The following is a 13,340-nucleotide window of genomic DNA, read 5'->3' as shown; positions in this document are numbered from 1 at the left end:
TTCAAGACTACTTTTGGTTCAAATGTTCTAAGTTTTCTCCGCCAATACCTTCAGATTCCACAGAAATGCCATAATCGAGTAGCACTTCTCCATCAGGCTTGTAAAGTGCTGCATATCCATTTCAAAAATGCCTCCACAGCTGATTTCCAAGCTCCGTTGCGATCGCACCATCACCATCAGAAGCGACGCCCTTATGGATCGATATTTTCGTTTATAGCTTGATGGATAGGGATGATTGTGAAGCCACTCAGTTTGCAATACAATCTGGCTGATCTTCGCATTCTGTAAAACATAAAGCAAAACTTCTTAGTGGGCGCAATTATGTGTTTGAACAAATCTTACATTCTCATTGAAAATGGTCCCCAATTGAAAAAATATAAAGCACTCAATCAAATATCGAAAAATGTGTTCCAACAGTACAATCGAATGATTCGAGTGAATGAATTCAATTGTTCCAATTGCAATGTTCATCATGGCAGCGTAGTAGATCAAAAGAAACGACCATTTCGTCAGCCGGCCCAAGTCCTTTAGTTCATTCAGAATGGCTGAGTGATCTTCTATGCATTTATTTAGTTGGTTTCTGTTTGGAATCTTCCCACTAAATTCAAAAGAATTCATCACAACTTTCAGTTCGTACAGAAGCTCGATCATTGGTATAAAAATAATCCAAAAGTTCACACTCGCTATAAAAGCATAGGGGACTAGGAAAAGTCTGTAGATTATTTGCACAATTTCTGCTGCAAATCAATCGAAAACGTCGCCACGTCAGCTCTAACTTTCCCGGAAAGGACTGCGATTGTCGAAAATAATTTATTTCCTACGAAGAAGATAATGCTCCGGTTGATTATCCTTTTTCCCTGACATCTTATTTCATTGTCAGCTAAGTGGATTCTACGATGTTCCAATCGTCGCGCGAGTTTCATGACTTTCACATACTGGTGATAGTTTCGGTAGATTATGAACAAACGAACAAAGATGACAACGACTGCGATGATTGCTTGGAACGCTGGCAGTTCTGCTGTAAAGCTTGACCAATTATTATTGACAAACACAAACAATCCACCAACCAAAAAAAAAACTGATTGAGTAAACGCCAAAATCCGAAATGCGTTCCATGCTATTCTTAAAAATTTGCTTTCTGATTCCATATGGATTCCGACAACTATCAGAAAAATGCCAACAATATGATTGGTACGTTTTTCAAAATCATTTAAAATCTCCCAAATTGCCAGGAATCTATTGATCCAGAAACGACACCAGCGAGCCAGGATTGATGGAGGCATGATTTAAACCAAGTCAGACATTCAACTAGTTAAAAACAAGAATGACGAGACGAGACGAGGACATGAATCGTGGTATGAAAGTTTTAGTTTTTCTATTGAAGCTAGCAATTTCAACTTTCTTGTCTTAGTAATGATAGCAAGGGCGACAGAATGTATTCTGGAAACAGACTTATAGGCCGTTCGCTATTAAGTCGAATTCGAGTAGCTCATAGAGGTATTGAAATTTAAAAGGTCATTCCAACATCATTGAAATGTGGGTCATACTTGTCAAGCTTTTTCATTCAAAGAGCATGAATAAATAATCTGCGAAACACTGCATTTGGTAGGCAAAAAGAAGTTGGTAATCATGCTGAATACTATTAGGAAGAATAGAAAAGCATATGGAGAGCACATTTTAAGCACATTTAATCATCTGTAATTCGTTAACCTATCACCTTATCGCACATAATTAATATTTGCGCACTCATAATACTTCAGGTATGAACCATCGAAATGGAGTCATCTTCAAATAAAATCATCTTCTACATGCCATTAACAGGTAGGGCAATAAAAGGAGCAAAACATTGCGACAGCTTGTTGTAATAATCCTTTTCGCCTCGAACCCACGTGCACTCACCAGCACCAAAACGGCTCGAAGTGAGAGGTAAAGCACCACAATAAATTCAAGCTGAACATTGCTTTAGGTCCTTCGTAACATTGACAGATTCTCTTCGTCGACTTTCTCTTTGTATCTCCACGGCCATGTAAAGACATTCAAAGCATTTATCTAGCATCTAATACGACAAACACAACAAGAAACGGCTTTGTGCTAAAGTTATTAACGAAAGAGAAAATCAACGAAGAGAATCGGACCTAATGCAATGTTCAGCTTGAATTGCTCCTATTTGCTACACCGTTTCTAAGGGATTAACGACTGCCACCATATTGTCAGTGCCATTAGCAACCGGAGCCAACGAGGTCGAAAGTTTGATGTACTCATGTTAGTGGGATGGAGTACACCGAATGTGGGCAATGTCTACCGTTTCAGATTTCAGTGGCTAGATGTTGTTGACGCACTTAGAAGGGTCGTATGGTAAAAGCCGGTGTTGGAATCCAAGACTCAGATAACCACAGCAGAGATGCATGATTTGAAAGTATGTCTTCATTTTTATTTCATTTGAGATTATTTGAAGATATTTTTGCTCGCAGACATTTTTAAAACATTACATGTTTTGAGAATACATGTTGAAGTTCATGAAGGCTTTTAAGTTTTTTAGCAAACATGTGATGATTTTTCCTATAGAAGTTTAAGCTTCTAGTTCACAATTTTCATGATCAATTATGGAACCAAAACCAGTTGTTTTTTAAACACTGGATCTTCCTGAATATCCAATGAGCTTCATTAAAATCTTCGATTGACTAGCGATATATTGAATATTTCCTAATCATTTTGGGAGAATTTCTGAAAGACGCTGTTTGACATTTTTAACAGCTTAAGAGTTTCAGAATGACCTTCGTCAACCTGATGTCTTGAAAAAAATATTCAGAGGAATAAAATCTTCGGTATGATATATAGCTAAGTGTTTTGACATTGTTCCTGTTATTGCAATTCAGTATTTTAAACAGGTTGCCCTTAATGTGATGTCTAGTATTAGTATGTGATGTGATGTCTAGTATTAATCCAAAAAAATTCACTTGGTTTGACCAGGAAATTGGAACTCCGTTCATAGTGACTATGTGACTACTACTAGGTTTCAAAAGGAAGCTCTAGGCTTATGGGAAAATATAATAAGTTGAATTTTGGAAGCGTTGGGAGAAATCTTCCATTTTTGTAAATAAGAAGAGAAAATATCTAAACTTTTCTGCAGTCTGCTGCAAATAACACGAAGACTTCTTCCTTTAGCGGAAATGCCTGTGTCATCAGCGAACAAAGATTTGTGGCATCCCTGAGGCAAATCAGTCGAAGTGAAAATGTTATACAATATAGGCCCAAGAATGCTACCCTGAGGAACTCCTACTCTAACAGGTAGTCGATTGGATTTGGAATTTTGATAATTTACCTGCAGAGTGCTGTCAGTTAAATAATTTTGAACTAATTTCATAATATAAAGTGGAAAATCAAACTTTTTCAATTTCGCAATCTAACCTTCATGCCAAACACTGTCGAATGCTTTTTCTATGTCTAGAAGAGCAACTCCAGTTGAGTGGCCTTAAGATTTGTTTGAACGAATTAAATTGGTAACTCTTAAGAGTTAATGAGTGGTTGAATGCCCATAGCGAAATCCAAACTGCTCATCTGCAAAAATTGAGTTCGTATTGATGTGAAGCATCATTCTATTTAAAATTATCTTTTCAAAAAGTTTACTTATTGAAGAAAGCAAACTTATTGGACGGTAGCTAGAAGCTTCAGCTGGATTTTTATCCGGCTTCAAAATTGGAACAACTTTTGCATTCTTCCATTTATCAGGAAAGTATGCCAAATGGAAACATCTGTTAAATAATTTTACCAAGAAAGACAAGGTACTCTCTAGGAGTTTTTGATGAGGATATAGAAAATTCCATCATCACCTGGAGCTTTCATATTTTGAAAATTTTTAGTTATAGACCTTACTTCGTCCAAATCAGTCCCCCAGGAATCATCAAAAATATTTTCCCGAGAGAAAATATTCAGAAAATCCCGAGCAACCTGATTCTCAATAGGACTAGTAAGACTCAAACTGAAATTATGGGAACTCTCGAATTGCTTAGTAAGTTTCTGAGCTTTTTCCAAATTTGTGATCAAAATTTTACCACCTTCTTTAAGCGCTGGAATAGGCTTTTGAGGCTTTTTCAAAATTTTTGTGAGTTTCCAAAAGGGTTTGGAACTCGGGTCTAATTTAGAAATATTATTTTCAAAAGTTTTGTTCCTCAGGGCAGAGAATCGCTTTTTTGTTTTTGCAAATCCCGCCAGATAACTTTCATGGCAGGATCGCGTGTTCTTTGATATTGTCTCCTACGGACATTTTTTAAGACGGATCAAGAGCTGAAGATCATCGTCTATTATAATTGAATCGAATTTAACCTCGCATTTTGGTACTGAGGCAGCTCTTGCTTCAACTATAGAAGTAGTCAGAGATTCAAGAGCATAATTAATTTCATCTTTGGTTTGCAAAGGAATGTTTGGATCGAAGTTATATTCCATAAATGTTCGATACTGCTCCCAATCAGCTCTATGGTAATTGAAAGTAGAGCTGCTGGGATTACAGATTATTTCTTGGGATATTTCAAAAGTTACTGGAAGGTGATCAGAACCGAAGTCAGCATGGGTAACCAATTGGCTACAAAGTTGACATGAATCAGTTAAGACCAAATCAATAGTTGAGGGATTTCTTGCAGAAGAAAAGCATGTTGGGCTGTTTGGATATTGAATAGTGTATAACCTGCAGAACAATCATCAAACAGAATATTACCATTGGAATTGCTTTGAGCATTATTCCATGAGCGGTGTTTTGCATTAAAATCACCAATAATGAAGAATTTAGACCTATGACGGGTAAGTTTCTGGAGGTCACCCTTGAGAAAATTCTTTTGCTGGCCTACGCATTGGAATGGCAAATAGGCAGCTATAAACGTAAGTTGTCCAAATTTTGTTTCAACAGAAACTCCCAAAGTTTCAAGAACTTTGGTTTCAAATGAAGAAAGAATTTTATGTTTGATTCGTCTATGAATAATGATGGCAACGCCACCACAGGGTCCATCAAGACGATCATTTCTATAAATCAAGTAATTTGCGTCCTTCTTAACCTTATGGGCAGGTTTAAGGAACGTTTCAGTTATAACGGCAATATGCACGTTATGAACTCTCAAAAAGTTAAACAGCTCGTCTTCATAATCTTTAAGAGATCGAGCATTCCAATTTGAAATTTTTAAAGCTTTAAAATCCATAACTGAATTTTAAAGTCATGACAATATTATTGGCAAATTCTTCTCCAGTTTGAATAGCATCAAACATGCAGTTAGATTTAAGCATATCAGAAATCATGTCAATTAATGATTTCTGTAAAGTAGTAATGCTTTCTAAGTCAAAAATGTCAAAATTTCCGTTAGAATTACGTTGGTTAGTATTTTGATTTCTACCCGTTGCAAACATTGTTAGCAGCGAGGGGAGTAGGTACAGATGAAACATTTGAAGCAGGGGTGATATTTGTACCTAGCAGAGGAATTTGTACCTGTTCGGAAGCGTGGCGCGTTTCCTACCTGACGATTGGATTTGTGGATTTCACCACAATTTGAACATTTAAATTTCTTAGGATTTTCCTTCACAGACAGTCGTCCTTTGCGTGAGAGGATTCACCACAATTCATGCATTTAGCTGGCATGTAGGAATTTTTAGTTCCGTGACCCCACCCCTGGCACTTACGGCACTGAGTGAGGTTTTGGAAATTTCCTCCAATCTTCCTGAAGTGTTCCCACTTCACGCGGACATGGAGCATAAGGCTAGCTTTTTCTAAGGCCTTAAGGTTGTTTAGTTAACTAGACTTGAAGTGAACTAAATAAAAATCATTAGAAATCCCGTTGCCCGAATCGCCAGGACGGGATTTCAATTTTATTTTGATTACTTGGAGTGGCACAACTCCAAGTAATTTTGCCAGTTCATCTTTGATCTGATCCAGGGATTCACCACTGGGCAGTCCTTTCATGACAACCTTGAACACACGTTCAGTTTTGGTGTCGTAAGTAAAAAATTTGTGCTTCTTCTCAGTAAGATACTTGAGAAGACATTTAAATCCGTCCAAGGTTTCAGCCAATACACGGCATTTACCCCGACGTCCAATTTGTAGTGAAAACTTAACTTTCACGAAATTCAAAAGTTCCATGCGAAGAGCATGGAAATCGGTAGTGGTTATCACAATAGGGGGAATATTTTCCTTCTTGGCATTAAGCCGGGAAAGTTTACTAGAATTTTTCTTGGATGATGGATCATTCTCATCATCCGTGAGCAAATCAAATTGATTACTCAAATTAATTTCATCAGAAGGGGGATCAAGAGTTTGCCCCTTTGTTTTGCGTTTAGGCGCCATGGCGGCAGTAAATTTTTATCCACATCGACTTCCAAGCAGATTACTATAAGAATCTGAAGGATCGAAGAGGAATTTTCCAAATCGATATCCAAGAAGGATTACCTCGGGTAGGGCTCAAACAAGGATCGAAGAGGAATAAGAGTTGAACAAGGTAGAACATTTTTACAGGTTGAGCACTGAAAAGTGCTGTTTAAATTTGTTGTAGCTTTAGGTGGTAGTAACACTTCCTTCAGCAAAAAGCAAATAGATCCGCACGGCAAGAGAACACGATGCGGACTAAAAAAATGATCTACTTATTTTGACAGCTGCACCATGACGAAGTGGCAGCGTATTCGTGATTTGTCCCACGCGCAAATGTCACAAAAAGACATTTCCATCGCCGTGGGAGTGTCCCAGTAACCGTCAAAAGACTTTTAGACCAAGAAAAGAAAGGACAACTATCCACGTAGGTGGCCACAGGTCGTCCGAGGTCAGCTCGGGTTCCGAGACTTATCGCTGCTATCAAAAGGAAGATTTGTTTGATTGATTAATTTATCTTTATTAAGGAGGCTTTCAGCCTGAGGCTGGTTAATGGTAAAGGAACACGAGATCAGTGACTTTACGGCACGGAAGATCGTAAAGGAAGATTGCGGGGCGAAGTCGAGGGCACGGAAAAAACTCACATGATTACCAACCGCATCCGGGAGCTACGAGTTGAACGATGCAAGAAAGTCTTGAACTTCCTTAAGCGAAAAAATCCGGTAATCCTGTTCACCGACGAGAGCACGTTTACCGTCGATCCCGTATCAAATTACAGAACCGACCGGTGTATTAGTTCTATTCCGGTAAAAGACGTGGCCGACGAGCACAAGAACGTGTATCTGTCCAAGTATCATGCTAGCGTTATGGTGTTTGAATTGGCGGCTTCCGATGGCATAAAAATGGACCTGTTGTTCATTCCAGAAGGCGACAAGGTCAACACGGATGTCTACATCGGGATTTTAAGCAAGTATGTTCTTCCGTGGATCAAAGAAGAGTACGGTCCGAAGCCAAATGTTGTATTTAAACATGTTTTAAAATCAGCGTCAACTTCAACTGCTAATTTCTCGTGAGTTAAATCTCACACACCTTTTATTTAAATGAACAGATAATGTGTTCGATTTAAAAACTCAATTGAGGGATATCAGAACACGAAAACTCTTGCTTTCCTATATGCTCCCACCTTTCCCATGTCACGAGGAATGTAGTCAACATGAGAATGGCATTACTTCATAGGATGGATGTACCGTAAGCTCGGTAATGACGGTCTTCGTGTATATGAAAAGCGTTCTTTACCATGTTTGACAGCTGCTGGTTAAAATGATTTATACCCCGTACAGACTATGGCTTATATCATGTAATATAGGCTGTCTTGAAATGAGCACTCATACATAGGATTTCCAGTGAAAACTAGAATATGAGTGCTCATTGCAAGACAGCCTATATTACATGATATAAGCCATAGTCTGTCCAGGGTATTAGACTTATGTATTAATCAGGATTCTGAGTGATGATTTTTTTTTTTAGTTTTTTAAACCATTAAAATTTTCAGATCTCCATTTTAATCAACCTGAAATCTTCGAAGAAGAGTGTATCGTATTTTATGATCCGCTGGAGGTCTTTCAAATAATTCACATGATAAAAGATATGAGTGTGGTTCATACATTTTTCGCTCCAGCAAACTTAATCGATTCAAATCAAGCTTGTTTAGATACGAACTCATACTGTACTGGGACTTTGAAATTTATGTGGTAATTACTACGGGGAATGTGAACTTTTTGTTCACATCGTTCTAGCCTTTTTCGCGGCAATATATGCGGAAAAGTTTGCTATTTGCTCTAATGAAAATTCTACAGCTACAACATTGAGGTGGACCGCCTGGATAATTAGTTATTAATTGATTAGGAAGATGACGTTCTTCTGGCATGCTCCATCAAAGAAGGGGCGAAGAATAGGCAAACAATCCAGGCTACTGGTGGCGTCGGTGGTGTAGCGGTAAGCGTGATTGCCTCTCACCCCAAAAAACCTGGGTTCATTCCCAGTCAGCGCCGCCGGGATTTTCTGAGGCATAACATCTCTGAGTTGATAGGTAGGGTCCAGGTGTAAGAGCTGCCTTCCTGGCGTTGGTAGCATTGGTAAACAGTACGGAAAACAAGATCGAAGGAAAACAAACCAAAGGAAAAAAATCCAGGCTACTATATCATAATTGCAAAATGCAGTGTTGCCTGAAAGCAATTTAACAATTGTATCAGAAAGTTATCGGCATCGAAATCAGATAATAACTCATTAACTTGAAGTCTAATAAAAAAGATGGCTTGAGCACAGTTGTAGGCTACTGTCAGTTTCGAGTCTATGTGAAGAGTCACTTGGTTGGAGGAATTTACACTCGTTCGGAAATTTGTTTGTAGGTGAGGATGGCTATTTTGTTTCTGTGATGCTCGCGCGAGAGAATGAATTTTCCCATTCCTGGTTGGCAGAGATTTCCAGGAAAAGATGAAAGGAATTTTCGGAAGTCAGAAGACACACACACACACAAAGGCAATCACAGGAACTTCTGGGAAAGCCACAAGAAACTTTCAAAAGAATTCAGAAGAGTCTTTCGAGAGAAGTCAGCAGGAACTGTTGGTACGGAAGTTTAAAGAAACTTCCGTTGAGCAATGCAAGAAATTGTAGAAGTTGGAATAAGATGCTACATTCTTCCAGGGCAAGTTGTAGGAAACTTCAGAGCAAAGTTGGATGAAATTTCCGAAATAAATCATAAGAAACCTTCCGAAGAAGGTTCAATCTTCCGGGAAAACTAAGGCGAATCAGAAACACCCGTGGGGTAGGGGTGGGAGGAAAGGGTCATACGTGCAAGTCTTCCAGGAGAAAACAAAATAATAAAATTTTGTTGAAATATGCTTCTTTAGAATATACAAATATTTCCTGATTCCCGGGAAATCCCAAGAAGAGCCGCTGTTTTCCGACTCCCGAGTAACAAGAAATGGCCGGAAAATGGAAACACAACGTACGGTAAAGCACCGGCTAAATTTCTCGCAACGCGTTGCATGGAACAGCTGGTAGAATATGGATAATCTATTTTACGAACTCAACTGGATGCTCATTGCACAAGATGAATTCGAACTTTGAAGAATTGACCGAGCAACTAAATAAACTGGCAGTATTTTACATGGAATACCCAGCAACATACGCTATCATTAAAATGTTTGGCCTAACAGCCGATTACTTCTGCTTCACTGTTCCCAAATGGAATTTTCTCCCAGTTGGGACCTTAAGTGTATTCGAAGGACAATTTCTAAACCGGTCATTGCCGACGCTCTATGTGCGTAAGCTTCCAATGACAAACTGAAACATTGAAAAATTAAAGGAAATTGTCTCAAATCAAATCTATAACAAATAAAGCGTTGTTTTAGCCTTAACAATTCATATTACAATTAGGATAATTGAATTGACGTAATACTAGCCATCAATTTTCATCACATATTGTGAAACTGAATTTTTCGGAGCATCTCTTAAATTGACAATAAAATATTCATAGCATTTCATTCACCGGCTATAAATTTCCTGGCTACATCAACTTTCCCAACCAATCATCAAACAATGTTCGAAACGCTCCGTACACGTCTTGCTCACTGGTGGACAAATTACACCCAGCTGACTCCGGGTAAGGATTCCTTCTATCTCATCGACTACTTCCTGACAATCTCCGGAGTTTCCATTCAATCCAAGAAAGCAACCATCCGAACCATATGGTGTACTTACCGTGCTCTACTGCTTCTGCACTATATTCTGATGGCTAGGCGTTGCTGGAAAAACCTGCAGACCGTAGATAGCTTCCAAGTGGCTATCAATAACATTCACATGTTTATTGGATGCACCATAATTTACATGCGATGTGGATTGATCTTAAAAAACTTCGAATACGTGACCAGCGTGAGAGGCTTTATCAACCAAAGGATCTACAGAGCAGATGACTCGGCTGCCATAGCCATTCGCCGGAAGGTTTACATAAACAGCATCATACTGACATTCATCATGATCGTAAACATTGCAATGCAGACCGTGATTATAGTGTTCATGGGACTATCCGAATCAGTGCCGTTACAACTGCCCTTTGATCTGGTTGGAATCAGCTGGTTCGAGATACATTTATTGAAAAAAAGCTTTTCTTTTATGTTTGTCGTGTACGTTTGCGTAGCGTCTTGTAACTTTCTAACTCTATTCATCCCTCTGATGGGACTGCATGAAGAGATGAGAATTTTGGTTGATTCTTTTGATACGATTATGGATAGAGCCAACGATCGGCTTGCTTTGGAAGAATGCAATTCTTCTGTTAAGTCCAACGAAGCTCACTTCTGGCATTATCTTCAGGAGGAACTGTACAGCTGCATCAAGTATCACAGCATGGTGCTGGGAAATGTGAAAGCTTTGAAGAACCTTGCGGATCCTACCTTTCTGCTGCTGTACTACATGACCATGCTGTTCATCGCAATCGGGATAACGGCTGTGCTGTTCTCTCCGAAGTTTGACAGTTTCAATGCTCTTTCGGTGGATTATTTAGTTCGCTACATGCTCGAGTGCTACGTGTTTTGCCGTCTGGTGTCTGACTTCAACGAAACGGTAAGGTATTTCAAATAAATCCAAACCTTCACTTGAATCAGTTTTCTGATTGCAGCATTACCAGATTGCCCATAAGCTGTCCAAATTTCAATGGGGAGTCAAGTTGAGGTACAGCCAGCAGTTTGCCCAGCAGTATAAGCAAGTTCGTTCGACGGTTCTGATCGTGATGCTACAGTCACAGCGTAGCTTGAAATTCAGCTGCGGTGGACTGTTCGAGTTGACGATGGCAAGGTACACCAGTATCGTTAACAAGTCCTACACGTTGACCATGTATTTTTGGAACTTGAAAAGTTTGACTCAAACTGATGGAACGATGGGCATTCCCACTTGATCCTGGAAACCGACTGACTTTGGAACAATACTTAACCTTTTTAACCTTTTCACTTTCTCACTGTAGTTGTAAATTTAAATGTTTGCATTCGATGTGGCATTAAATAACATATGTGTACGAGTAGCGTATGCTTGTATGCTTAAGATTGCAGTTTAATCTTCAATTTTAATTCAATTTTCAATTAAGTTTTCAATTTAGTTTTAAATTAAATTTGTAATTGAATTTTTATTTAAATTTTCAATTAAATTTTTAACTAAATTTTCATATAAATTTTCATTTAAGTTTTCAATTATTTTTAATTCATTTTTTTATTTAATTTTTATTTAAATTTTCAATAAAATTTTCTATTCAATTTTGAAAACAATCTTCAACAAATTTCCAATTAAATTTTAAGTAAAATTTTTAATATAATGTTCAATTCATTTTAAAAATCAATTAACAATTCAATTTTCTGTTCAATTTTCAGTTAAATTTTCAAATCATTTTCCATTTATATTTTCAATAATTTTTCAATTATTTATTTCAGTTTCAATTATTTTTTTATTATATTACAAAAATATTTTTCAATTTTTTTAAACCTTAATCAAGAATTTAATTTTCTATTCAATTTTCAGTTCGATTTTCAAATCAATTTATAATTCAATTATTCATTCAATTTCAAATTTATTTTCAATTAAATTTTGAATTAAATTTTCAACTTTATTTCAGTTAAATTTTCGATTCAATATTCAATTAAATTTTCAATTAAACTATCAATTAAATTTTCAATTAAATTTTCAATTAAATTTTCAATTAAGTTTTCAATTAAATTTTCAATTAATTTTTTCAATTAAATTTTCAATAAAATTTTCAATCAAATTATCAATTCAATTTTCAATTAAATTGTTTTCCTTTAAATAGTGAAGGCGAACCAGGCTCAGACTAAAAGCCTCATAAATAAAGATAAATCAATCAATCAATTCAATTAAATTAAATTTTTTTATTCAATATTAAATTAAATTTTCAATTAAATTTTTATTCAACTCCAACTCAATTCCAAATCAATTTTTAGTAAATTTTTTACTATAATTTTCAATTCATTTTAAAAGTAAATTATTAATTCAATTTTCAATTCAATCTTGAGTTTAATTTTCAGTTAATTTTCAAATAATTTTGAATAAATTATCAATTTAATTTCAATTAAATTTTCAATTAAATTTTCAATTAAGTTTTCACTTAAATTTTCAATTAATTTTTTCAATTCAATTTTCAATCAAATTTTAAATTAAATTATCAATTCAATTTTCAATTAAATTGTTTTCATTTAAATAGTGAAGGCGAACCAGCCTCAGACTAAAAGCCTCATAACTAAAGATAAATCAATCAATCAATTCAATTAAATTAATTTTTTTTATTCAATATTAAATTAAATTTTCAATTCAATTTTTATTCAACTCCAACTCAATTCCAATTCAATTTATAGTAATATTTTTATTTTTATTTTCAATTCATTTTATAAGTAAATTATTAATTCAATTTTCAATTCAATGTTCTGTTAAATTTTCAGTTAAATTTTCAATAAATTTTCAAATCAATACATAATTTTCAATTCATTTTAAAAATCTATTCATGAATTCAATTTTCAATTAAATTTTTTATTCAGTTTTCAATTTAATTTTCAAATCAATTTTTAATTAAATTTTTAATTCAATTTCAATACAAATTTTCAATTAAATTTTCGATTAAATTTTCAGTTCAATTTTCAATTCAATTTTCAATTCAATTTTCAATTAAATTTTCAATTTAATTTTCAATTCAGTTTTCAATTTAATTTAAAATTAAATTTCAATTAAACTTTCAATTTTCAAAAAACATTTCAATTAAATTTTCAAATAAATGATCACTAAAATTTCAATTCAATGTTCAATTAAATTTTCAAGTCATTATTCAATTTAATTTTCAATTCAATTTTCAATTCAACTTTCAATTCAATTTTCAATTCAGTTTTCAATTTAATTTTAAATTAAATTTCAATTAAATTTTCAATTATCAAAAAACAATTCAAATAAA

General features: G+C 35.5%; 1 protein-coding gene across 1 annotated transcript; it reads left to right on the top strand.

Annotated features, from left to right (window-relative positions):
• The first annotated feature begins 10,810 nt into the window (after positions 1-10,810).
• Positions 10,811-11,291, top strand: LOC135713150 (uncharacterized). Its single transcript, XM_065236265.1, has 2 exons — positions 10,811-10,960; positions 11,016-11,291. The coding sequence occupies exons 1-2, from the start codon at positions 10,811-10,813 to the stop codon at positions 11,289-11,291; spliced, it is 426 nt and encodes a 141-aa protein (XP_065092337.1).
• Positions 11,292-13,340: the final 2,049 nt, after the last annotated feature.

Source organism: Ochlerotatus camptorhynchus, unplaced genomic scaffold (assembly GCF_037179485.1).
Source record: "Ochlerotatus camptorhynchus isolate MF236.1 unplaced genomic scaffold, CSIRO-AGI_Acam_v1.1 ptg000539l, whole genome shotgun sequence".
Taxonomy (NCBI): domain Eukaryota; kingdom Metazoa; phylum Arthropoda; class Insecta; order Diptera; family Culicidae; genus Ochlerotatus; species Ochlerotatus camptorhynchus.
The sequence above is the reverse complement of the archived record's forward strand: the minus strand, read 5'-3'. Positions and strand labels throughout refer to the sequence as shown.

Bases quoted from the DNA above. Each gene is read 5' to 3' on its own strand.
- LOC135713150 (XM_065236265.1), top strand. From the start codon at position 10,811: ATGACCATGCTGTTCATCGCAATCGGGATAACGGCTGTGCTGTTCTCT. The intron at 10,961-11,015 runs GTAAGGTATTTC...TTCTGATTGCAG, and splicing joins TGTCTGACTTCAACGAAACG to CATTACCAGATTGCCCATAA.